The sequence below is a fragment of the Enhydra lutris genome, unplaced genomic scaffold (assembly GCF_002288905.1).
Source record: "Enhydra lutris kenyoni isolate GAN:26980312 unplaced genomic scaffold, ASM228890v2 scaffoldscaffold87, whole genome shotgun sequence".
In the NCBI taxonomy this organism is placed as follows: Eukaryota; Metazoa; Chordata; class Mammalia; order Carnivora; family Mustelidae; genus Enhydra; species Enhydra lutris.
In genome coordinates, this window is record NW_019154171.1 from 506,154 (window position 1) to 533,915 (window position 27,762).

Sequence of the window (27,762 nt, forward strand, 5' to 3'; positions counted from 1 at the left end):
GGCAGGCAGAGAGAGGAAGGGAAGCAGGCTCCCTGCTGAGCAGAGAGCCTGATGTGGGGCTCCATCCCAGGACCCTGGGATCATGACCTGAGCCGAAGGCAAAGGCTTTAACCCGCTGAGCCACCCAGGCGCCCCTAGTTAATTGATTTTTGAGAAGGGAGCCAAAGCAATACAATGAAGCAAAGGTAGCTTTTTCAACAAATGGTTTTGGAACAAGTAGACATTCACATGCCAAAACAAAAAGAGCAAAAATCCAAAAAAACCAAAAAGAAACAGTGAATAATTGATCATGGGTGAGGCTATGCATGTGTTGGGGTGGGAAGTATATGGGAAATCTCTGTGCCTTTTTCTCAGTTTTGCTGTGAACCTAAAAATATTCTAAAAATAGAAAGTCTCAGTGAGGCAAAAAGAATATACTTTGTGTGATTATACCTTGGGACAAGAGAATATGATTTAATGATTAATTAAAATACAGTTGTCTCTTTCTGAATGAAAATCTGAATAAGGAGAAGAAAGTATGAAAAGTATGAAAAGATCCTTTTCATACCTTAGTATTATTTAATATTCAGGCCGTAGATCTTAATAAATTGTAGCTAGTAGAATATAATGGGTTTTAATAACATACATGAAGCAGATGAATTATACAAAATATTAAAGCAATGAATTATCCTTTAGAAGTTGACATTAAATACCTCCTTACCTGAATGACCTACAGAAGTCAGGTGTGAAGCTGTATTGCATCACTGTTTCCTCTTAGGGAAGAAGGTAATTGATGTGGCTGCAGGCTCCACCCACTGCCTGGCTCTGACTGAGGACAGCGAGGTCCATAGCTGGGGGAGCAACGACCAGTGCCAGCACTTTGACACTTTGCGTGTGACCAAGCCAGAACCTGCCGCACTGCCAGGACTGGATACCAAACACATAGTTGGAATTGCCTGTGGACCTGCTCAGGTACTGAGTAAATAGTGTGGTTAGATATTTTGTGGAATTTTGTCTTCCTGTCCTTCATTGCTAGTATGTAGAAATAGCATTGACTTGTGTGTGTTATCCTTATATCCTGTAGTTGCAGTCAGTATGATGTTGAAGAGTGGTGAGAGGGAATGCATTTAGTCTTTCACCATTTGCTAGGATGTTAGCTGTACAATTTTTTTTTTAGTAGATGCTTTATCAGATTAAGAAAGTTTCCTTTAACTCCTACTTCTTTTTTTTTTTAACTTTATTTTTTCAGGGTTGCCTGGGTGGCTCAGTGGGTTAAAGCCTCTGCCTTTGGCTCGGGTCATGATCCCAGAGTCCTGGAATCAAGCCCCACATCAGGCTCTCTGCTCAGCAAGGAGCCTGCTTCCCCCTCTCTCTCTGCCTGCTGCTCTGCCTACTTGTGATCTCTGTCTGTCAAATAAATAAATAAAATCTTTAAAAAAACAAAACAAAAAAAACTTTATTTTTTCAGTGTTCCAAGATTCATTGTTTATGCATCACACCCAGTGCTCCATGCAATTCATGCTCTCCTTAATACCCACCACCAGGCTCACCCAACCCCCAACTTAACCTCCTTCTTTGGAAGTTTTTTCTAATACTGAATAGATGCTTAATTTTGTCAATGTTTTTTTCTTCTCAAAGGATATGATCATGTAGTTTTCCTTCTTTAGTCTGTTTATATGGTAGAATATGTTAATTGCTTTTCAAATATTGATCAGACCTTGCATTACGGAGATAACCCTACTTGGTTATTTCTTATATATTGCTTTATTTGATTTACTAATTACATTGTTGAGGATTTTTCTGCTGATGATCATCAGAGGTAATTGGTTTGTGGATTTTGTGTGTGTGTGTGTGTGTGGTTTTATACTGTATGTCTTTTATCTGGGTAAAATTGGCCTTATAAAAAATATTGACAGGTGTTCCTTTCTCTTATTTTCTAGAAGGGATTGTGTAGAATTAGTGTTATTTTCTTCTTTAAATGTTTTTTTGCGAATCCATCTGAGCCAAGAGATTTCTTTCTCAAGAGATTTTTAAGTAAAATTGTTTCCTTAAGAGATACAGAGCTAATATTTAGAATTTTTTTTTTCTTGAGTGGGTTTTCTTGGTTTGTGGCACTCAAGGAGTTGTTCCATTTCATCTAAGTTGTCTGATTTTTGTGTATGAAGTTTTCCTTAGTAGTCATTTACTAATCTTTCGAAGTCTTTGGGGTCTGCAGTAACATTGTATTGGTAGTTTTCTTCTTATTTCTCTTTGCCAGTTTTACCTAGAGGTTTATCCATTTTATTGATCTTTTTAAAGAACTAGATTTTAGTTTCATTAATTTTCCCTTTGTTTTTTGTTTTCTGTTTCATTGGGTAATTCTCTTGTCTTTGTTATTTTTTCCCCCCTTCAGCTTGCTTTGGGTTCATTTTATTCTTTTTTTTGTTTCTTCAGCTTAGGTTAATTTTAGACCCTTCTTCTTTTGTAATATTTAACCACCTGCTGCTATAAATTTCCTTCTAAGCAGTGCTTTAATTGCACCCACACATTTTGATGTATTTTCATTTTTGTTCAGTTCAAAATTCTCTAATTTCTCTTGAGAATTGCTCTATGACCTATGGATTATTGTGTCATTTAATTTCAAAGTATTTTGAGATTGTTCTGTTACTATTCTGTTACTGATTTCTAGTTTAATTTTCTGGTGGTTAGAGAATAGACTATGTGATTTCAGTTCTTCTGGATTTGTTCAGATTTGTTTTATGTGTCAGGATATGTTCCCTTATTAAGTTAATGTTCAGTGTGTGTGTTTGAAAAGAATTGTGTATTTTATTGTTGATGTGTTTTGCTGTTGTTGGGTGAAGTGTTCTATAATTTCAATTCAATTCCGTTCATTGATGGTATTACTCTGTTCTACATCCTTGCTGATTTTCTGTCTCTTTCTAGGAGGCTAGTGTTTGTATTTCCAAGTATAATTATGTATTTCTCCATGTCTTTTTTCAGTTGTCAGTTTTTTTAAATATCAGTGCTTTTGGTCATTAAAAAATTATGGTTGCACTGTGCAGTGGCGTTAAGTATATTCATGAAATTGTATAACTGTCACTGCTGTCTATCTCCAGAATTTTTCATCATCCTAAATAGAAACTCTGTACCCATTAAACAATTACTCTTAATTTCTCCTTCCCCCAGTCCCTGGTAGCCTCAAAATTATTTTCTGTTTCTGTGAATTTGCCTATTCAAGATACCTCTTATAGGGGCGCCTGGGTGGCTCAGTGGGTTAAAGCCTCTGCCTGGTCCCTGGGATCGAGCCCCGCATCGGGCTCTCTGCTCAGTAGGGAGCCTGCTTCCTTTTCTCCTGATAAATAAATAAGATAAATAAGATAAATAAAATCTTAAAAAAAAAAGATACCTCTTATAGATGGAATCATATAATATTTGACCTTTGGTGTCTAACTTGTTTCATTTCATATTTTCAAAGTTGATCCATGTTGTAGCATGTTTCAGGATTTTATTGTTTGTAAAGGATTAATAATATTCCATTGTATTTATAGCCTACATTTTGTTCATTTATTCCTCCTTCAGTGGACTCATGAGTTGTACCTTTTGGCTGTTGTGAATAATGATAGTGAATCTCTCCTGTGAAACAGTCTAAGAGCTGAATGTGTAGATTCATTTTAGTTTCTTATGATTCTTCCATAGAGTTTTGCTTGGTCATCTTGTTCTGAGTGGTCCATTGGCCTCCGTGTCCCATTTGTGGTAGACATCTGCTCAATGACTTTTGAGCAGCTGGACCTCCTATTGCGTCAAGTGAGTGAAGGGATGGATGGCACTGCTGACTGGCCTCCACCTCAAGAGAAAGAGTGCATGGCTGTGGCAACGCTGAATCTTCTGCGACTTCAGGTATTAATGATTTCCTTTCCTCTGCCTCCCTTTGTAAGTGTCTTAGGTATTTGTAATAATGTTTCTGTATATTGAAGGGAATGGGTTTTAGCCTGTTAAGTGAACTGCTAATGAAAATTTTAAATTATTTGTATTTAGATTACTTAGATTAGGTTATTTAGATTATGACGGAGTATAATTTATATGAGGTTTAAAAAATCAGTCTAGTTATCTTAAATTTATTCTGGAAGTCAGTCTTTGCATGCAGGTAAGTATCTATGTATGGATTGTATTATTTCTGCACTAATCAGCTTTTTTGCATTCATAGTGGAGTCAGTCTTGAATTTACTGTTCTTCTGTGTGGAGCAACAACTGGGTGAGGCAGTAGATAATTGAGAGACCAGCTGAATGTGCTAGCCAATCTCTGGAGTGTGAAAGTTCAACACAGTCAGCTTGGGCTCCCTCCAGTAGGACCTCCACTTTGTTACAGGGAAGGTTGAGGTTAAAAGTCAAAATAAGAAAAGCAACAAAAATATTTTCCTTCCTTCCCTTCCTTCCTTCCTTCCTTCCTTCCTTCCTTCCTTCCTTCCTTCTGTAAAACTATAGCTGAAATCTTTGGTCATCCCATTTTTCTTGGTAATAAAATCTATGACTTAATGTCAAGAGACTGGTTTTTTTTAACAAAGTAATTTTTCCCTTTCTAATACAGGATTTCTATGTAACCAATCGTGTCCCCCTCTGCTCTCTCCCCATTTTTGCCTTGTTTCTAAAAAGCACATAGATGAATATTATGTTTAGTTACATTAATCAAATTAACAGAAGTTTGGAGAGTACTTCTCTTTCCCAAAAGTCTTCTGTAGGAGCTCATTTTTTAGGCCCATTGTGGTCCCCTTCATGAATCTACCCAGTTGTTTGTAACTTTCTGTGGTTTATAGCATTCCTGCTGTCTGGTCAGTACTATGGAGAAAGATCTTGTACATGTCTCAGGCTTGATTTTTTTTGGCCCATATTTGCCTCGTGCCTTATGTTTTTCTGTTGCTTTGTTACATCTTTCTAGGTCCTTATGCTTTAGTTGTATCATTTTAAAATTTAAATATTCACTTAACAAAGCTTGAGTCTTAAAAACCATCCAGTTTGAGAATCTTTATTCATTACGTTAATTTAATTTTTTTAGAGTTATTGTGATTGCTAGTGTATTTGAATTTAGGTTTTCTGATTAGTTTTGTGTAAGGTTATTCTTCATTTTCTTATTTCTTGATAAAGTTTCCAAAACAGTTTTTTCTTTTCAAATACCTTTCATTGTTCCTAAGCTTTTCAGTTTGATTTCTGGACATTAATCAAGTTACAAAAAAATAAAATATTTCTTAATTCCACAAAGTGTTAAGTTAACCAGTACTTCTCCTCCTGAAAAACATAGGGGTTATAGGATGCATTAAACCTATGCTCCCCTTTCCACCTTCTGTATTTAAATTGTCAGGTAGTTTATTGTTACACTGGATCTAAAACACACTGATTTGTGATGTGTATGTGTCCCTAAAAGAAAAATGCTCCCAGTTGTGATATGCAAAATACATTTCTTCTGATTTAAGACATGAAAAATTGTCCTCCAATTAATTATCATCATAATCATCATTTTTTAAGGGACCATACTTACGTAGTCTTTTTACTTTTTTATTTATTTTAACCAATTTGTTTTGTCATTGTGGCTTACATCCTCTTCCACCTGGGTACCTCCTGCAGTAAGTTTCTTTATCAAGGTCTGTGGGTTATAAAGTCTGAAAACTCTGCTTGAATGCTCTTAAGATAATTTAATAGGGCTTAGCTTTTTAGGTTACCTGTTGTTTTATCAACAGTTTGAAGGTGTTCTTTCTTCTGATTTTTATTGTTGCTGATGAGAATTGTTACATTGGCATAATTGTTTCTTTGTAACTAATTTGCCTTTCTTTTTGGTAGCCTTTTAGATGTTTTTTTGTTTTATAATTTTAACATACTCTGTCTAGGTGAGGATTTATTTTCCTATGTATAACTTGAGGTTATGATTCTCATTGAATCTGAGATTACGTATTTTTGTTAGGTTTTGAAAAACATTCCCTATTTATCATTGAATTTGCTCTCTTTTTTATTTACTATTCCCTTGGAGATCTCCTTCTTTATGTGTTTTGAACTTTTCTCATCTTCCCAAGTACTGTTTCTTTATAATATTCACTTTCTATCTTTCCATTCTGCCTTCTCTTTTTTCTCCAGTGCTCTTTTAGTTCCCAAATCCTTTAGCTGATTGTTCCATATTTTTGAGTTGTCCATTATTTAATAAGTACTTGCATGATCACAGCATTACACATATTAATTCATTAAATCCATGTGCCACCATCCAAGAGGTAGGACCCTTGATGTGTATTGCTAGATGAGGATGTACAGAGAAGTTCAGGAATGTGGCCCAGGTCAGGTATCCATTGCATGGAGAGTCAGGGCCAGAACCTGGGCCCGGGCTTTTCACAGTTCTGCTTGAGGTTTTTATTTTTGTAGCTGTTTTTCTCATTTTTAGAATTTATATTTGGGTTTTCAAGGCGTTCATTGTTCTTTACATTCTTATCTTTTGGGTTTTGTGCCTTCCTTGATCTCTAAGAACATTTATTTATTTATATTTTTTAAAGATTTTATTTATTTATTTATTTATTTATTTGAGAGGGTGGGGAGGGACAGAGAGACTCCCAAGCAGACTCCATGCTGAGTGCAGAGCCTGGCATGGAGCTCAGTCCCACAACTCCAGGATTACAACCTGAGCCAAAACCAAAAGCTGGATGCTTAAATGACTGTGCCACCCATGAACACCCAGAACATTTACTCTTTTTTTGCATTCATTTCAGTGTTTGTATTGCTGCCTACTCTAGGGGCATGAGTTCTGCCTCGTATAAGAGCTTTGTCTTTAATTTTCCCTTGTGATCTAGTGTGGCTTGTCCTTTCTGACTTTAACAGCACTTTCAGGGGAGGTCTTGCTAGAGGTCTCTCTTTGCCTTTGGCTATGGTGATGTCCCTAGAGGACAGTTTTTTATTTGTGTCTCTGAAGCGTCATGTGTTTCTCAGACTCTAGATGTTTCGGTGTTCAGTTCTTGACTTGTGGTATCTATATCTAGTTGGTTGAGGTGAATTTGATTTTACATCTGCTCACAGGGAAGGCCAGGACTCTGATTTCTTGTGGGGTCTCTTTGTACCCAGAGCCTTCGTGGGTAGTGTTGCCTTCAAGTCCTGACTGGTGATAGACCAGTGATCTTCAATGGTTCAGTGGGTTGCCGTGAGCAGTTTGGATTTCAGGCCTGAAGGTCTTGATCTGCTCTCAGAGCCCAGAACCTGTTAGCTCCTGCTATGTGTGTCTGAGTTCTGGTTTGGCCCTTGAGGAGTTTCCTTGTGTACTTTCAGCTTGGCTGTATAATCTTTTAAAAGTTTTTTGATTGTATTATATTCACTCTTTCTCTGTTTGGTACAGATGGTTGGGGGTGGGGTGGAGATTGCTGTATAACCTCTCTGTTGATCTTGAGATCTTCCATATATGTATTTAAATCGGGCTTAAACAGTTCCTCTTAAAAATACCTTACCATCATTTCTCAGCTAGTATGGGTAAAATTTTTTAGTCTGGTTAAAAAATTCATGTATCAGAACTTTTCCTTTATTTAAATAAAATGCAATTTGATATATTATTTAATCTTTAATAAGTTTTGAAATCCACTTGTTTTTAGGGCTTCTAAATTAATTATTTTTCTCCTTTCAGTTGCATGCTGCCATTAGTCACCAGGTTGATCCAGAATTCCTTGGTTTAGGTCTGGGCAGCGTCCTCCTCAACAGCTTGAAACAGACCGTGGTGGCCCTGGCCAGCAGTGCAGGCGTGCTGAGCACTGTGCAGGCAGCTGCCCAGGCTGTGCTGCAGAGCGGATGGTCCGTGCTTCTGCCCACTGCTGAGGAGAGGGCCCGGGCACTCTCTGCTCTCCTGCCCTGTGCAGGTGGGCTTGGGTGAGGAGCAGGGATGGGGATGGGTTCTGGGTGCATAAGAGGGTGCGAAGAGGCGTTGGTGCTTACCTCACAATGGCAAAAGTGCTTTCCCTTTCTAGTTTCAGGCAATGAAGTTAACATAAGTCCAGGTCGTCGATTCATGATTGATCTCCTGGTGGGCAGCTTGATGGCTGATGGAGGCTTAGAGTCAGCCTTAAATGCAGCCATTACTGCAGAAATCCAGGTATGTTTCTACGAATGTGTATGTGAACTGACAGAGGCATTTTTTACCTGGCAGTCAGCTGAGATTGAAACACTGTACCCATGTGAAGAAATAGCAGCCTATTGCCAGAATAAAAAACTGAAACATAAAACTTTTAGTAACATCAAATATTTTCTATAATTAAAGCTTTTTTAATCTTACTAGTTAAAAATTTATTGAGATATTAAATATGATAAAATATATCCACTTTTATCTATTTAAAAGAATGTGACAGATACCCTAATCATATTATGAATCATTTCCATCACCCTAGAAAGTGCCGTTGTGCCTCTTTGCACTCAAAGTTAGGGCTCCCCTGCCTCCCTCAGATTAAATTAGTTTTGCCAGTTCTCAATGTTATATATATGGAATCTTATAGTATGTACTGTTTTGTGTCTGCCTTATTTTGCCTTGATAATTTTCAAACTCCTCTACATTGCTTTTACTGTTGAGGAGTGTTTCATTGTATGATTACGGCACTATTTGTTTATCTGTTCTCCTGTTAACAGACATTTGATTTTTTTTTGATTGTCTAAAGCTGCTTTGATTATACTGTGTACAGTTCTTTAGTGAACATGTGTTTTTTCTCTTGGGTAAATACTTTGAATTATAATTTGCTAGGTCTTATGGTGAATGTGTTTTTATAGTTTCCCAGAGTGGCTATGCCATTTAATTTGAACCAGCCTTTGAGAGAGTTCTAGCTCTTTCTTGACCTCACCAACATGAGTCATGTCTTTCTTCATAAATTTAGCTATTCTGGGTGGGAGAGTGTGGTTTTTAATTTGCATTTCCATATACTTAATAGTCATTCATAGCTTGTTTTGTTGCTCTCATAGTTGCAATAGTTTTTTATTTACAAACTCACACTGGGGGCACCTGGGTGGCTCAGTGGGTTAAAGCCTCTGCCTTCAGCTCAGGTCATGATCCTAGAGTCCTGGGATCGAGCCCCACATCCGGCTCTCTGCTCTGCAGGGAGCCTGCTTCCCTTCTTCTCTCTCTGCCTGCCTCTCTGCCTACTTGTGATCTCTGTCTGTCAAATAAATAAATAAAATCTTAATTAAAAAAATAAAAACTCACACTGATGAAATTAGATGAAGTAAGTATATTAAAAGCAAAATAAGTCAGTCAGAAAAAGACAATTATCATGATCTTACTCATATGTGGAATTTAAGAAACAAAACAGGATCATAGGAGAAGGAGGAAAAAATAAAACAAGATGAAATCAGAGAGGGAGACAAACCATAAGAGACTCTTAATCACAGGAAATAAACTGAGAGTTGCTGCAGGGGAGGGGAATGGTGGTGAAGGGATGGGGTAACCGGGACGGACATCAAGGAAGGCACGGGATGTAATGAACACAGGTTATTATATAAGACTGATGAATCACTGACCTCTACCTCTGAAACTGATAATACATTATATGTTAATTAATTGAATTTAAATGAAAAAAACCCTGTCTTTGAAAACATACCTAAATAGTTTGATTAAATTGAAAAAAAAATAGAAGAAATAATGTATATAATGTTAGGAACAATGACAATTCTTTGTGTAACTTATTTTTCAGGTACTGTGCTGTGTACTTTACTTTCATTTTCTCTTTTAACTTTGTCAACCTTGTTGAGTAGAAAAGTAGTTTAAAATTCCATTTTACAGATGTGAACTTAAGTACCCTGGAAATGTAGTGATTTGCTAAGGTGTCAAGATGAGTTAGTGGCAGGTTTGCTGACTCCAGCCCTTTCTTCCTTTTCTTCTTCTTCTCCATAAAGCTCATGTGAAAGCTTGCCTAATGGGAGCAGTGATAGTGAATAGGCAGAGGCAGTCCACATGTGGGTCAGAATTAGGTTTTAGGGTAAAGAGCAGACTCTTTTTTTTAAGTTTTTATTTTAATTCCAGTTAGTTAACTTACAGTGTCATATTAGGTGCAGGTGTACAATGTCAAGCAACCTTGACATGACCCAAGCAGTATTTTTAGAACCTAGTAATTAATTAATTAATTATTTTAATTGCTTATTACTTACTTATTTTATTAGTTTCAGAGGTAGAGTTCAGTGTTCATCAGTTGCATATAATACCCACTGCTTTTTACATTAAGTGCCCTCCTTAATGCCCATCACCCAGTTATCCCTTCCACCTATCTCCCCTCAACAGATGTTTCTCCAAAAAGACATAAAGATGGTTGCCAGACATAGGAAAAACTCAGCATCACTCAGCGTCAGTAAAATACAAATCAAAACCACAGTGAGACACCGCCTCACACCAGTTAGGATGGCTAAAATTAACAACTTAGGAAACAACAGTTACTGGTGAAGATGTGGAGGAAGGAGAGCCCTCTTAACATTGTTGGTAGGAATGCAAACTGGTACAGCCACTCTGGAAAACAGTATGGTGGTTCCTCAGAAAGTTAAAAATAGAGGTACACTACAACCCAGCAATTGCACTATTAGGTGTTTATCCAAAGGACACAAACATAGTGACTTGAAGGGGCACATGCACCCCAGTGTTTACAGCAGCAGTGTCCACAATAGCCGAACTATAGAAAGAGCCCAGATGTTCATCAACAGATTAATAGATAAAGAAGATGTGGTGTGTGTGTGTATGTATGTGTGTATATATGTGTGTGTGTGTGTGTGTGTGTGTGTGTGTGTGTATATATACATATATATATATATATATATACACACACCCATGTATATATACACACAACAAGGTATTACTCAGCCATCAAAAGAATGTAATCGTGCCACTTATAATGATGTGGGTGGAACTAGAGGGTATTATGCTAAGCAAAATAAGTCAGTCAGAGAGGGACAAATACTATATGATTTCACTCACATGTGGAATTTAAGAAACAAATGAACATAGGGGAAGGGAAGGAAAAATAAGATGAAAATTGAGAGGGAGACAAACCATAACTGACATTGAACTCTAGAACCTATTAATTTAGTTAGCAAATGTTTATTCTTCACTTCCTGTTGGAGAAAGGGAAGGACTTTTGGGGGGGTGTTGGAGGAAAAGTGTTGCTGGGGGTAGAGAGGCTACAGAGATATATAGATTGTGATCTATATACTAATTAAGATGCCTAAAATAAGATAACTAATGGCCATTTAATTTAAAATTGTTATGAAGCTACAAAAGGGCATAAATAAAAATCTCATCATTTAGGAACTGTTAATTTACCCATTTCATTGTTAATAGTTTTGGAGTAAAGTCTTTCAGATTTTTAAAGATGCAGATGTTTACTAATAATACTGATTATGGTGTTCTCATTAGTCTCAATGATATATCAGTTTGCATCTTTTTTACTCATGAGGTTGCCATGTCTTCTATGTTGAATATTTTATTATGTCCATTTGTTCTGTTGCTTTGGGGAAGTCTGTCATATGGAAAGGGAATTCCTTCTTATTCCTGTGTTTTTTTTTTTTTTTTTAACAACCTATTATTGACAATTTAAGTTCTAGATATTTTTACTACTATAAATTATTAATTATATTCTTATAGATTGTAAGTCATTGAATATAAGAACGATAAATAGGAACAGGTTCTGGAAATGAAATTATGCTGGGTCAAAAGCATGCACTTTTTTTTTTGTTTTTTTAAGATTTATTTATTTATTTGACAGAGAGCACAAACAGGGTGAGGTGCAGGCAGAGGGAGAGAAAGAAGCAGGTTCCCTGCTGAGGAGGGAACCCAATGCAGGGCTTAATCCCAGGACCCTGGGATCATGACCTGAGCTGAAGGCAGACACTTAACCAATTGAGCCACCCAGGCACCCCATGCATGCATATTTTTTATCTTTCTGATTCATGTTACCTTCTTATCCTTAAGGGTGGGTGGCCCAGTTCCAGTCCCACCAGTGAGATCAGGTGTTCATCCCCACACTCCTCAGAACTGGGACGGACTATTGGGGTTAAGACAGTTCTGGCTTTTGTCATTAGAAAACAAAGCCTGAATAACATGGAGGGCATGGGGAGATGGAGAGGAAAAGTGAGTTGGGGGAAATTGAAGGGGCAGATGAAGCACGAGAGAACGTGGACTCTGAGAAACAAATTGAGGGTTTTGGAGGGGAGGGTGGTGTGAGGTTGGGTGAGCCTGGTGGTGGGTATTATGGAGGGCACGTATTGCATGGAGCACTGGGTGTTGTGCATAAACAATGAATTCTGGAACACTGAAAAGAAATAAAATAAATAAATAAATAAGAAAACAAAGCCCAGAAAGAAAGAACTTTTTGGCTTTTTCACAGTATATTTGGTCACTAGAGCAACGCTTGGTATAGTTTTTCGGAATATTGGTCGCATTTGACTGGCAAAGATACCTCTTATTTTTCTTTTTCACTTTTTTCTGTATTCACAGACTTGCGCAACCATCATCACCACTATCTAATTTCAGAACATTTTCATTACTCCAGAAAGGAACTCTGTGCCTCTTAACAATCAACCCCTATTCCCTACTCCTTCCAGCCATTGACAATTACTAATGTACTTTCTGTCTCTGAAAGATTTTCTGGCTCTGGGCTTTGCGTATAAACCAATTTATACAATATGTGACCTTTTATATCTGGTTTCTTTTTCCTTAGCCTAGTTTTTTCAAAGTTTATTCATGTTGTACTTCATTTTCTGAAATTGCTAAATAATATTCCATTGTATATTTTTTGTTTATCCTTTCATTTTGTTTATCCATTCATCAACTGATGGACATTCAGTTGTCTCTTCTTTTTTTTTTTTTAAAGATTTTATTTATTTGACAGAGATCACAAGTAGGCAGAGAGAGAGAGAGGAGGAAGCAGGCTCCTTGCTGAGCAGAGAGCCCACTGTGGGGCTCAATCCCAGGACCCTGGGATCATGACCCAAGTCGAAGGCAGAGGCTTTAACCCACTGAGCCACCCAGGCGCCCCCAGTTGTCTCTACTTTTAAGTTATTATGAAAATGCTATTATGAACATTTGTATATAGATTTTTGTTTGGACATATTTTTTTTCTTATAACTGTATGTCTAGGAATGGAGTTGTTGAGTTTTATGGTAACTCTGTGTTTAATGTTTCGAAAAATGGCTGTATTTTTTCTTAAGTGGCTGTGCCATTTTACATTCCCAGTAGTAATATTAGAGAGTTCTAGTTTTCCACATCCTTGTTAATGCTTGCTATTGTGCAACTTTTCTATTATAGCCATCCTAATGGTGTAAATTTCTCTGATGACTAATAATGTGGAGCATCTTTTCATGTGCTTAGTAGCCATTTATACATCTTCTTTGAAGATATGTCTTGTTCAAATCCTTTGCTTATTTTTTTTAAAGATTTATTTATTTATTTATTTGACAGAGAGAGAGAGAGAGAGAGATCACAAGTAGGCAGAGAGTCCGACAGAGAGATAGAGAGAAGCAGGCTCCCTGCTGAGCAAAGAGCCCCATGCGGGGCTCGATCCCAGGACACTGAGATCATGACCTGAGCCGAAGGCAGCGGCTTAATCCACTGAGCCACCCAGGCGCCCCTCCTTTGCTTATTTTAAATTGGTTTATTTATCTTTTAATTGTTGAGTTGTAAGAATTTTTTGTATTCTGAACACATGTCTCATTTGGAATATATCCTCTCATTCTTGGGTTCTTGGTTCATGTTTGCAAAACAGATAGACTGTGCATGTATGGGGCCGATTGTATCGGGTATTTTTGAGATCAGGAATAAAGATTTCAGGGACTTCACAAAAGGAAGCTGGAGGCCATCAGCAATGGCACCCTGGACATTGGATTTTTAGGACAAGTAGTGTGTTTAGAAACTGAGCACCTGAGTAATGGGATTTCAGAGAAATGAGCATGGACCAGTGCCATCATGTGGTTTGTGAGTTAGTGCACAGAGGCTGGGACATTTAGACTATGGGATCAGGGCTCGGTCCAGGGTGCCTTCACACCTGCTACTAAGGTAACTGGTAACCAGTTCTGTTTTATGAATTACAGGATATAGAAGCCAAAAAAGAAGCACAGAAGGAAAAAGAAATTGATGAACAAGAAGCCAGTGCCTCAACATTTCACAGAAGTAGGACTCCATTGGATAAAGATCTTATTAATACAGGGATCTATGAATCTTCTGGAAAACAGTGTTTGCCTTTGGTTCAACTCATACAACAGCTTCTTAGGTAAATAGTATTAGATATATTTTAACAGGAGGATTATTGGTTTTCACAGTAAGATAGTGAGATCTAGCACTAGGGTCTCAAAAGTGTGTTTGGGTATTGAGGAAATACTCCGAAAGTTCCCTAGATAGGTTTTGGGGTAAAGAGCAGACTCTTTTTTTTTTTTTTTTTTTTTTTAATTTTAATTTTAACTCCAGTTAACTTACAATGTTATATATTAGCTCCAGGTGTACAGTATACTAATTAGAATATAGTAATTCAACTGTTTTGTAAACTACCGTGTGCTCATTACAAGTACACTCCTTAATTTCCGTCACTTGTTTAACCAATCCTCCCTGCCCACCCCCCCGCCCCTTTTCCTCTAGTAACCATCAGTTTTGTTTTTTTTTTTAAAGATTTTATTTATTCATTTGACAGAGATCACAAAGTAGGCAGAGAGGCAGGCAGAGAGAGAGAGGGGGAAGCAGGCTCCCTGCTGAGCAGAGAGCCCAATGCGGGGCTCGATCTCAGGACCCTGAGATCATGACCTGAGCCGAAGGCAGAGGCTTTAACCCAGTGAGCCACCCAGGTGCCCCTAGTAACCATCAGTTTGTTCTCTAATTAAAGGTCTGTTTCTTAGTTTGTCTGTCCCCCTCCGCCTTCTGCTCTTTTGTCTTCTTAAATTCCACGAATGAGTGAGATTATATGGTATTTGTCTTTTTCTGACTTATTTTCCTTTGCATTGTACTCTCTAGCTCCATTCATGTCATTGTAAAAGGCAAGATTTCTTTTTTTTATGGCTGAACCAATATTGCTTTGTGTGTATGTATATATATATATCTTCTTTATCTATTCATCATTGATGGACACTTGAGCTGCTTCCATAATTTGGCTATTGTAAATAATGCTGCTATAAACATAGGGGGGCCTATATCCCTTTGAATTAATGTTTTTATATTCTTTGGGTAAATAATCCAGTAGCATGATTGCTGGATTATAAGGTAATTCTATTTTTAACTTTTTTGAGAAACCTCCGCACTGTTTCAAGAGCAAACTTTTAACAGATGAGAGGAGAGGTTGGAGTGTGTGAGATAGAACTAGAGTTTCTAAAGATTTTCACACAAGAGAAAATTGGAGTGTATGAGATAGAAAAAGATTCTTATTCTCATTAGTAAACAGTAGATGCAAATGAAAATCATTGTGGTAGAGTTATTTCTTTTAAAACATATCATTGCCGGGATGCCTGGGTGGCTCAGTTGGTTAAGCGGCTGCCTTCAGCTCAGGTCATGATCCCAGAGTCCTGGGATCGAGTCCCACATCGGGCTTCTTGCTCGGCAGGGAGCCTGCTTTGCTCTCTGCCTCTGCCTTCCACTCTGTCTGCCTGTGCTCGCTCTCCCTCTCTCTCTCTAATAAATAAATAAAATCTTAAAAAAAAAATAAAACATATCATTGCCTCATTGTGTATATCACAGATTTATGTGTATTACTTTCTAAGACAACTTTTAATTTAGAAGCTGAAATAAATAAAAGAATGGTGAACATTGTTTCTGAAGGCTCTATCAGGAGTAGATAAGAATTAATTAGAGTCAGAATATAAACATAGAAACCTTAGGCTGAAGTGATCGTACACTTTTTGGTGAAACTTGTCAACCAGTGCTTCAGTGTCATTCAAATCAAAAAGATAAAAAAAAATATCAAGGTGATTTCTGAAAGGCATTTGTTAGACAATGGAAAATTGTTGTCCCTCTATTTAACAAAGCTATCTGTGTAAACTTGGCTCCTGGTTTGTTTCATTTTCTCCACATAGAGAAAGAAAAGCTCTGGAGTGTTGGCTTAAGCAGCTAAGTCCAAGAGAGCAGGGAGCTCTGCCCGCATGTCTAGAAGAGTGGCGGGTGGTACGCTGCTGGTGTGGGGGCAGCCTGCTTTCTATATGGAAGCACCAGAATTTACTGGACACACTGAACTTTTAAGAGGAAGTTATAGAGCTAGTTCTTTACATAGGTTTTAGTAAAGTCTAACTAAAAAAAACTTTTTCTTCTTTTTTTTGTTTAATTATTGTTTACTGATGATATCTCATACATTCTGGTCTGAGTACAACAAATTATAAATGAATTAACTCAGTGTAGTTGGTGGTACTGGAAAGAGCTTGGAATTTGTTCTTAGAAAATTTCAATTGCAACTGCTTGTATAAAATTGGCAAGTGAAACTCTTCAGTGTGGAGGAGTACTATCAGGAGTAGTATTTACAGAGTTAATTAAGGATCAGATGAGAATGGTTGTTGAGTGCTGTGTAATTAAAAGGTAAAGTTCTATGCAGAAGTTTTAAAGCATAAAGCATGTATTTTGAGAAGAACTTTTTTGAGTTCTTGAATGCTTCACCCTTGGCTGAGGAGGCTATGTCTGGTCCCCTGCTGTCCCTGGCAGGGAGTGAGTGCAGGGTTCCCTGACTTCGGCCTATAGTAGGTTGCTCAGACTGTTTGTTCATCAGTGTGGAGAGACCTGTCTGTTTTACCCACCCGTCCCTGTTGCTGTATAGTCTCGTGGTTACTTGCCACATTTGGCTGATTAGCACTTGAAATGTGTCCAATATAGGTGAGACATTGAATTTTTATATGTTCTTAATTAAAATTCAGTTATTTTAACTGAATTCTTAATTATTATTTATTTATTAAAACTCAAATTTAAAAACTTAGACCTGATTCAGCTGTGTTAAAACTTCTTTAAGTATGTTTGGGTTAGCTGGGCCATATGAATTTAATTTTTCAAGTGTGCATTTATGAGTCTGAGTTCAGATCAGGTGTTTTCTTTTTTTTAATTTTATTTATGTATGTGACAAATAGAGATCACAAGTAGACAGAGAGGCAGGCAGAGAGAGAGAGAGGAGGAAGCAGGCTGAGCAGAGAGCATGATACAGGGCTCAATCCCAGGACCCTGGAATCATGACCCGAGCCGAAGGCAGAGGCTTTAACCCACTGAGCCACCCAGGCGCCCCCAGATCACGTATTTTCAATGAAAATTTAGTTATATGAGTTGAGATGTGCTGAATATGTAAAGTACACAATGGCTTTTGAAGACTTTAACTGAGAAACCTAATAAGAAATATTTCAATACTTTTTCTTGGGGTTTAGATTTTATGTTGAAGTAATATTTTCAGTATATTTTGATAAATACATTATTAATACTGGTTTTTGGTTTCTTTTTATCTTTTTATCTTTATTAAAGATTTATTAATCTTTATTAATTTATATTTATTAACATGACTGGCAGAACTTATTTATTAATTTATTATTTATTATTTATTATTATTATTATTTTTTAAAGATTTTATTTATTTATTTGACAGAGAGAGATCACAAGTAGACAAAGAGGCAGGCGGAGAGGGAGAGAGGGAAGCAGGCTCCCTGCTGAGCAAAGAACCAGATGCGGGACTCGATTCCAGGACCCTGAGATCATGACCTGAGCTGAAGGCAGCGGCTTAACCCACTGAGCCACCCAGGCGCCCCTATTATTATTATTTTTTTAATTAGTCACCATGCCCAGCGTAGAGCCCAACACGGGGCTTGAACTCATGACCCTGATATCAATACCTGAGCTGAGATCAAGAGTTGGATGCTTAACCGACCAAGCCACCAGGTGCCCCTGGCAGAACCTCTTAAATAACATATGTGGCTCCCTGGCATTATGTTATTGTTGGACAGTACTTTCTAGACCACTCTTATAGTTTGTCTTCTGAACCTTTGGCATGCAGGGAGGAATTGGCTCCCCAGCAGTTTTGTAATAAAGATGTACCTGCTTAAAAAAACACAAAATAAAAACTGAGCATGGAAGTAAACAACATCTTAGAAAAGTTTTTGGAAAATAGAGAAAGGAAGATGCATCAACACCTTTCTTACTACAGAATGCCAATAATCCAGGCTCTTTTCTTTCATGAGTGTGGATAATGTGCCTCTCCCACTGTAGAGGAAGATTTTGACATTTAATTTTCTTAGCTTAAGTGTGACTAAAGGTAGCTCAGTGTATTGACTTAGCTGATGCAGTGTTGAAAATAGTCTAAAAGTGGAAGAGATTATAGTCATTTTGTGTACTTTATTCCTTGGAAAGCAGGTTGAAGAAATTGCAGCTTGCCAAGAGTAAGCCATGAAACAGATTTCAGAGTAACTCTTCAGTCTTAAGCTGGCAGGGAGCCACAGAAAAGCATTTATATTTGAAAATCAAGAGCTATGAAAATTTTTTTAGCTTGTGAACTCTGTCAGAATTACACATTATAATTATGGTTCTGAATTTTATTAAGGAAATAAGTTAAAATTTTTATTATATTTTATATGTCTTTTACTCCTTCTTGTGTAAGATAAAACCCGGATTCTAGACCTATTTTTTCTACTGTGGGATCTGACTTGAGCCACAAACCATCAGTTAAATAGGGCAAAAAAGGAAGAAATGTGAGTTCCAAAAGGTACATTTAGAACAGTAGTAAAATGTTCTGGTTCCATGAGCACCTTGCAAAGGAATAAGGGCAGAGAATTAAGTCAAGACAAGAGAATGAAGGGGAATGGGCAAGGCAGGTGATAGAATGCCAGAGATCCCAGATTCACCTGCTCAATGGCAGTGCTTGGTGTCAGCTAGCTAAGTCCTCACTTAACCTGGCTGGGATGGGGTTGATGTGATGGAGCTACTTTGACACCAGCCCAGAAGGAGGCTCTACTTTGTTTCTTTTCCTCCACTAACCAACTTCCTTCTCTTCTTCTTAGTACCGGGGATCAGGCCTGGTTCAACTGTTGCTGGGACTGTCTCTAGGTGGCAGAGTGTTACCTGGTGTTCCATGTCCCCTCTCATCTACCTTCACACTCATACCAAACTTACCTTCCTCAAACACAAGTAAGATATATTCCCCTTTGGAAGTTTTAGCGGCTGAACATTGTGGAATCTAGTCTCAGCAGCCTGGCACTCCATCACTTGCAGTGTCCATTCCCCTTCCTTTTCTTGTTTCACATTTCTTCCTTTTTTACCCTATTAACTTATGGTTTGTGGTTCAAGTCAGATCCCACAGTTGGAAGTGGAGGCTTTGCTCCCTTCCTGGCTGCAGTATTCTGCAAGCATCTGTTATCCTGACCTGGCCTGTTTGTACCCACCTTAGTCTTTCTTCCTGTACTTTCAGAGTCCTGGATACTCCCTGCTTTGACCACTTAGATACTTACCTGAATAGGTCTCAAGGCAGATTTGTGAGGCAGATGCAGAAATGACGAGTGAATCTTGTCTTTAAGAATCGTGTCATATCTATGTGAAATGCAGCTTTGGACAAAAATGATACAGGTTTTTTTTTTCCCCTCAAAGCTTTGTACAAGAGTTTTCTATCATTTTGGACCATTCCACACAGCTCGTAGGAGCATATTGTAAAGCAAAGGGTGTCATTATTTCTTTTGTAAATTCTGTGCTTCTCTGCTCAGTTTTAACTGAGGTCATATTTATTGCAGACATATGTGACATATTTGGGGAAGGAAGCCAACCGTAGGTCACCTGGGTGTATGACCTATATTTCTGATTTTAGTTTATGTTGTGATTTCTTAATGCTTTTTAAAAAAACAGACGTAATTTCTTTAATTTTGCAATCCTCTTTCCCCTCCATAGAAACATTGCTTCTCAGACAGTAGCCAGATTGAAAGATGTTGCCCGTCGGATTTCATCATGTCTGGACTTTGAGCAACATAGTCGTGAAAGAACTGCTTCATTGGATTTGTTGCTGCGCTTTCAGCGCCTACTTATCAGTAAACTTTACCCAGGAGAAAGTATTGGTCAGACCTCAGATATTTCTAGTAAGTTGATTAAAATTAAAATATCTTGTGTGTGTTTGACTTTCTAATTTAGGCTTTTTGACATGCCTATTTTACATTCCCAGGTGTGTAGTTCTTATACTGTTAAATCTTACACCAATTTAGGGGGACTTCATTTTGCATCCACTTTTTTTTTAATGAGTATTAGACTTACCAGTATTTTTTTTCACTGTTTTAATATTTAAGTTCTTTGGGCATCAAAAATAGTATTCATTATGTTCATGTTAGTTTTATAGAAGATTTATCAGACTTACTGTAAGTATCTGTTATGGGGTGTTAGATACTGACATAATATGAGAACCAACTAGCAACAGTATTGGTATGTCACACTGGAAGGCCAGGTAGGTGTGATGCATGGAATGAATCAGCATTGGAGGAAGACTGGGTCTCAGTTATAGCTGGTTTATTAGCTGCTGGACATGGGCCCAAGTTTCCTGGGTGCTGTATGTTGCTCATCTGTGGAATTGCAATTACATCTGAGGGTGCCTATGAGGATTAAAATAGGATGATATGTAAGTGCTCAGCTCTGTGCATGACATAGAGGAGAGTATTTTCCATAAGCTTTAAAGGAAGTAGGTGGCTCTCCATAAGTTGGCTTTCTCTGTTAAGGATGGAAAGGTCTGTTGCTTTTGTTTGAAATATTTTAACGACTGAGCCACCCAGGCACCATTGTTTGAAATATTTTAGTTCCTGAAAGAGTTAGGCATTTGTAGATGATAGAAAATTTCAGGTTGAAATAGATAAACTTAGAGTCTGAAAGAGGTGCCCATCTCAAAGACATAAAGTCACAGGGGCTGAAAAGCCATTAAGAGCCATGTAGGAAGAAAAGTTAAAAGATTTTGTGAGATTGAAAAATGCCTAACTGTTCATTGGGAGTACTTTCCAAGTGTTAAGACTTGAAATTTGATAATGTTTGTATGTATTGGATATAAGATTTTAAAAATCTATAAATTATGACTTTAGTATTTATACACCCAAAGTTTCTAGGTATTATGTAGTACAGTGTATAAAAATTGACAACCAAATTCACTTGTTTCTCAAACTATGTGATATAAAAAGAGCCAGGGATTAAGGTTTAATAGCTTCTGTTTGAGATAATTATTATAAGTAAAAGGTGTATAGATGAGGGTAGAATATTGAATCAATGCAGTTTATTTACAAAGTAAATTTTAAAGGTAAAAATGTTAAATTTTTAATCTTTCTTTGAGGTCCTGAGCTTATGGGTGTCGGTTCGTTACTGAAGAAGTACACAGCCCTTTTGTGCACACACATTGGTGATATACTGCCTGTGGCAGCCAGCATTGCTTCCACCAGCTGGCGGCACTTTGCAGAGGTGGCCTGCATTGTGGAAGGGGACTTTACTGGTACCTTTTTTATATCCTCCCTTTAGACATGTATTTATTTTCGGAGATTGATGAGACTTCAAGTTTATCCTTTCCTGATAAACCTGAATGACTTTGCCCCATACATTTTCTAGTCCTGTTGGCCTTTCTCCTTTTGTTTTTTCACTTGCTGACGATTCTGTTGTTAAGCGACCTGGTGCAGGAATTGTGTCAATATAAATGTAATCGGTGATTTAGAGTCATACCACCATTATTAACATTTCAATAATGAGGCCATTAGGAATTGTCTAATTTTATTTCAGCACCATAGAAGTCAGTTGCTCCTTTCAGGACCTTAATAAATTCCTTTGTTGCTTAATATATTTTCAAGTTAATTTTGTGACAGTAGAGCATTATTATTGAGTGCTTTTTTTCTGATAGTAAACTTAGTTTTCTGGAAACCTTAATTTTCTGAATAAAAGACTCTAGTTAATACTTCTGTTGAAACTGTTTTTGGAAAGCATTCTTGTAACTCGGAGGGTTTTGTTTGATACCTTTATCTGTTCTTTCAAGATGAAAGATAAAATAATCCTGTAGAAATACACTAAAAGTCAAGCATTCCTTATTTTGTGATTTATCAGAATTTAAAAACAGAATGAGCTTATGAAGTGGTTTAATAGGATATATTATATTTAATATATCTTATATTTATATTTATTTTTATATTTATTTATTTATATTTAAATCTTAAACCTTTTTTCCTTTCTTTTAAAATGTAGGTGTTCTCCTTCCAGAACTAGTAGTTTCTATAGTGCTTCTGCTCAGTAAAAATGCTGGTCTCATGCAGGAGGCTGGAGCTGTCCCTTTGCTGGGTGGCTTGTTAGAACATCTGGATCGGTTCAACCATCTGGCACCGGGAAAGGAAAGGGATGACCATGAAGAATTAGCCTGGCCTGGCATCATGGGTATGGCATCTTAACTTACAGAACTTCTATTCAGGGGACACAGGGTAGCTCAGTAGTTAAGTATTTGCTTTCAGCTCAGGTCATGATCCCAGGGTCCTGGGATCGAGTCCACATCTGGTTCCTTGCTCAGCGGGGAGCCTATTTCTCTCTCTGCCTGCTGCTCCCCCTGCTTGTGCGCGCGCGCGTGCTCTCTCTCTCTCTCTCTCCCTCTCTCTCTGACAAAAAAATAAATAAAATCTTAAAAAAAAAAAAAAAGAACTTCTATTCAGAAAAGTTTTATCTTAATCTAACCTATTCTTGCCTTTTTATTTAAAAGAATACTTCACAGGGCGCCTGGGTGGCTCAGTGGGTTAAAGCCTCTGCCTTCAGCTCAGGTCATGATCCCACTGTCCTGGGATCGAGCCCCGCATCGGGCTCTCTGCTCAGTGGGGAGCCTGCTTCCTCCTCTCTCTCTCTCTGCCTGCCTTTCTTGCAATCTCTGCCTGTCAAATAAATAATAAATAATCTTAAAAAAAAACAAACTTAAAAGAATACTTCACAAAGAGAGACCAATTATTTGCCATTTTCATTGATGGCAGTGTAAGTAGAAAATGAAGATAATCCAAATCAGAAGAGATTTAAGTTATATTTAAGAAATACTTTTCTCTTGGGCACCTGGGTGGCTCAGTGGGTTAAGCCTCTGCCTTCGGCTCAGGTCATGGTCTCAGGGTCCTGGGATTGAGCGCCGCATTGGGCTCTCTGCTCAGTGGGGAGCCTGCTCCCCCCCACCCCTCCTTCTCTGCCTGCCTCTCTGCCTACTTGTGATCTCTCCCTCTGTCAAATAAATAAATAAAATCTTAAAAAAAAAAAAAAAGAAATATTTTTCTCTTAATAATGGTTGTTACTTTCAGAAATGAACTATTTTAGAAAGTTCCGGAAAGCCCTTTCTTGGGTGGTGTCTCCAGAAGTTACTATTGAAATGATTAGATGTGGTCCAGCTTTGGAGGCAGACATTGATATGGGATGACTTTCTAAACTCATTTCTATCTGACATTACTGAGTTATGGAATTCCCATAGTCAGCTGACCACTTCCCTATAGGTGTGGTCTATAATGCTTACCAAATTGGAATAGAACTTGTCTTCTCAAGGTATCTAGCTTTGACATTTTTGAATCTAAGTCTATGTTACCATACTGTATATGGTTCTGACTTCCTGGACTCATAAAATACAGTTGAAATTGGGGTCCAACTTTGATTTTATAGGAAAGCTCAAGCAAGGTGGGCTTTTTCTTCTCCCATTGTAAACTGTCATCTTGTATCATAGGAGCTTCAGATAAAAAGTAACAAGTGTGGTGAAGAAAATAACATTAGGATATTGAGCATAGTTTTTAATTTTTTATATCACCAATATTTTAAGCACCATTCTTCTACTTTTGTGAATTTAAATGTTACTTTTTTCTACCTTCTGTATGGTTGAGGGCATTTAATCCAATTAGTAGTTCAAACTCACTCATTTAAAAACGTTTTAGTAAATTGTGAAATGTAACACACACTCAAAAGTACAGAAAATAGCTCTTGTGATTGATCACAGAGAAAATCATTTAACATTCATCCAAATGAAGAAATGAAATGTTGGCAGGACCATCTCCTGAAAGATTCCCCTCTCTGGTCTTGTGTAGTTGCTGCTCCTCTGCTTCTCTTTATCATTTTGTTGTACAGGGATGTACCCCTTAACAATTTAGTTGTTTAAGCATTCTTATGTCTGTTTCTTGGTGGTTTGTAGGGTATGCTTTAGTATGGAATGCCATAGGTTTCCATAGTGATTGTGCTGATTTTCATCTCCATTAAGTATGAGAGTTCTCACTGTTCCACCTCTGCGCTAAGAAGTCAGATGTCATTTTTTCCATAGGCGTTTTTTCCTAGGGTCATCATACCAGCACTTTTGTGATTTATCAGAATTTTCACCCAGCACTTTTGGGTGAAAGGACTGTCCTTGGTCACTCTTTGGGAGTACCACTTTTGTTAGTTGAGTGTCTTTGCCTGTGTTTGTTTCTGATCTTGCAGCTTCCCCCTGTGACTTCAGCACTTGCTAGCACCCTCTAGTGCATTGTTGAGTGGAAATTATGATAGTGGGTTGTCTTGTCTTGTTAGGAGCAGAAGAAAAGCTTTCCAGATTTCACACATGAAGTATGAAGTTTGTTAAGGGCTTTCTTTAAATATTAAGGATGTTCTCTTTTATTCTGTTTTGTATAGAGGTTTTAATTGTGAATGGATACTAGATTTCATCAAATGCTTTTTTGCATCTCAGTGATCTGTAATTTTTCCTCTTTTTTTCTATTAACTTGTGAATTATTGATTTTTCAAAAGTTAAATCACCCTTCCATTTCTGGAATAAAACTACTTAGGTTACATTGTATTGTTCATATTAATATACATTGCTGGCCCTGGTTTATTTGTTTTTGTTTTTTTTCCCAACAGTTTGCATCTGTGTTTGTGAATTGTAATTTTCTTTTCTTTTAATGCCCTGTATGTAGGTTGCTGATAATCACCCCTCCACTAACAAACAAGCTATAATTTAGGAACATGACAGTTTCCCATGCAATCTCTTTTAATTTCTGTTATGATCTGTCAGTTGAGAATGGTAGCTAATTGGGAAAAGCTGATGTATTCAGTAGTACAAAAGTATAACTGACATTCAAATTTTGATAAGGCAGGTTATGTTAATCTCTTAGAGTTAGTTAGAGAATGTTCTTTGCTTTTCTTTTTTTGAGAAGGGTATGTGTAAGATTGGTGGAATTTGCCTGGTAGTCATCTTGATCTGTAGTGTTCTTTGTGAAAAATTTCTCTTGATTTGGGGGCAGTGAGGTAGAGTGGAAACCCAACTTTTTTTTTTTTTTTTAAACTATGGTAGAATATACATAACATGAAGCTTATCATTTTAACTATTTTTAAGTTTTCATTTCTATGGCATTAGGTACATTCACATTATTGTGCAACCATCATCCAGCTTCAAAACGTTTTTATCTCCCCTAACTGAAACTCTGTACCCTTTAAACACTAACTCCCTGTTCTCCACTCCCCCTCAGCCCTTGACAACCACCATTCAACTTTCTGTTTCTATGAATTTAATTACTCTAGGTAAGTCATGTAAGTGCAATCATATGGTATTTGTTCTTTGGTAATGGGTTTATTTTACTTAGCATGTCTTCAAGGCTCATCTGTAGCATATGTCAGAATTTCCTTCCTTCTTAAGGCTGAATAATATTTCATATATTTCATAATATTTCATATATTTCATAATATTTCAAATGAAATGGTTTAACCAGTCAGTTGTTGATGGACACTTGCATTGTTTCCACCTTTTGACTGGTGTGACTAATGCTTTTATGAACATGGGTGTGCAAATGTCTTTCTGAATCCCTGCTTTCACTTCTTTTGGGTATGCAGCCAAAAGTGGAATTGCTGAGTCATATGGTAATTCTATGTTTAACTTCTTGAGGAACCTCACCATAATGTTTTCCATAGTCACTATTCCATTTTACATTCCCATAAGTAAGGTACAAGAAAGGGTTCTAATTTTTCACATCCTTGACAATACTTTATTTTTTTTATTTTTTATTTTTTGGAGATTATTGATTTATTTGACAGAGAGAGAGGGAGCACAAGCAGGGGGAGTGGGAGAGGGAGAAGCAGGCTTCCCACCGAGCAGGGAGCCTGATGTGGGCCTTGACCCCAGCACCCTGGGATCATGACCTGAGCCAAAGGCAGATGCTTAACGACTGAGCCCAGGTGCCCCTTTTTTTTGGTTTTGTTGATAATAGCCATCCTAATGTGATGAAAACATTGTAGTTTTGATGTGATTTTCCTTAATGGTTAGTGATATTCTACATTTGTTTTTGTGCTTATTGGCTATTTGCATATCTTTGGAGAAATGTCTATTCAAGTGTTTTTCCTATTTTTGAATCAGGTTTTATTGTTATTGAGTTGTAGGAGTTTGTTATAGTTTGTTATAAATTTTGGATATATATGATTTGCACCTATTTTCTTCTACGCATGGGTTGACTTTTCATCTTGTTGATAGTGTCCTGTGATGTTTATTTTGATGAAGTCCAAGTCACCTATTTTTTCTTTTGTTGCCTTTGCTTTTGGTGTCTTGTCTAAGACATCATTGCCAAATCCTATGTATGAAAGTTTTCTCCTGTTTTTTTTTTCTAAGAGTTTGATATTTTGTAGTTTTAGCTCTTTATTTAGCTCTTTGATCTATTTTGAGTTAATTTTTGTGTATAGTGTAAGGTAAGGGTCCAACTTTACTTGTTTGCACTTGGATATTCAGTTATCCTAGTGCCATTTATGGAAAAGATTGTCCTTTCCCCATTGAATGGTTTTGGCACTCTTGTATGAAATCATTTGACCATACATATATGTGAGGATTTATGTCTGAGCTCTGTATTCTATTCCATTGATCTAAATGTCTGTCTTTATGCTGATGCCACACTGGTCTTTATTATTTCTTCTTTCTTAAGGTTTAATCTGATATTTTTCTGACTTTTAGAGAAATGTGTAGTATCACTATGAGAACACAGATAAAAGTAGGCAGAATAGGATAATGAACCTGGATTTAGAAATACTCCCATTATTAGCCTCTCCTGCACTTATCTTATTGATTTATTGAATGAATAGTTGAATCATTTTAAAGCATATCTCTTTAAAACATTTTGACAGGTAATACCTGTTAATGAACAGAACTTTTTTTAGTAAGGAAACCATAATGTCATTTTCTGTCCAAAATTAATAATGATTCCTTAATGTTACATGGAGTCCATGTTCAGTTTTCTTGGATTATGTAAAAATGCCTTTTTATTTATTTATTTATTTTTGAATCCCGATCTAAACATGTTTTGTATGTTACATTTAGTAGATATGCCTTGACTCTCCTTTTCCATTAACAGTATATCTCTAGGCTTTTCTCGCCTTCTCTTTGGTCATACTATTTATTTGTTAAATAGGGCATTTGTTCTGGAGAATTGTACATTTTCTGAATTTGGTTGATTGCCCTCTCTTTTTTCTAGTCTAATGTCTATCAGTTACACTCTCTCTGAACAGCTGATTATATGTATAGGGTTGATGAGATTTGGATGCAGATTTGGATTCAGTTTTGGTTAGAGTATGTCTGAGGTCATCATGCTGTGTGCTTCTTGTTTCATTGCTTCCAAGGCCTGTGAGTCAGGGTGACCCCACCTTCAGTTCAGATGGACCATGGAGTTCATATACAGTCTGTCCTCTATAACATCCCTTAGTAACCTTGGCCTCAGCTGTTTGGTTAGCATGAGGTACAATTTGCACAGCTAGGACATGATCCTAACTTGATTCTCCTCCTCAGTCACCTCCATTTATTATTTTTCAAATATTGAGTTAGTGTCTTAATACTCTAAAAGTGACCGAGGAGATTTCCTACTTCCCTCCTGCCTCTCTCCCTCCCTTCCTTTATTTTTTCC

General features: G+C 37.2%; 1 protein-coding gene across 1 annotated transcript in view; it reads left to right on the top strand.

Annotated features, from left to right (window-relative positions):
• Positions 1-27,762, top strand: part of LOC111161922 (E3 ubiquitin-protein ligase HERC2) — a 232,403-nt gene that overhangs the window by 80,555 nt on the left and 124,086 nt on the right. Inside the window, exons 16-23 of the mRNA XM_022525994.1 lie at positions 758-951; positions 3,655-3,855; positions 7,598-7,826; positions 7,935-8,059; positions 14,020-14,198; positions 19,799-19,983; positions 21,210-21,365; positions 22,103-22,288. Of these exons, the coding sequence (XP_022381702.1) occupies positions 758-951; positions 3,655-3,855; positions 7,598-7,826; positions 7,935-8,059; positions 14,020-14,198; positions 19,799-19,983; positions 21,210-21,365; positions 22,103-22,288 (1,455 nt within the window). The remainder of the gene's footprint in view (positions 1-757; positions 952-3,654; positions 3,856-7,597; positions 7,827-7,934; positions 8,060-14,019; positions 14,199-19,798; positions 19,984-21,209; positions 21,366-22,102; positions 22,289-27,762) is intronic.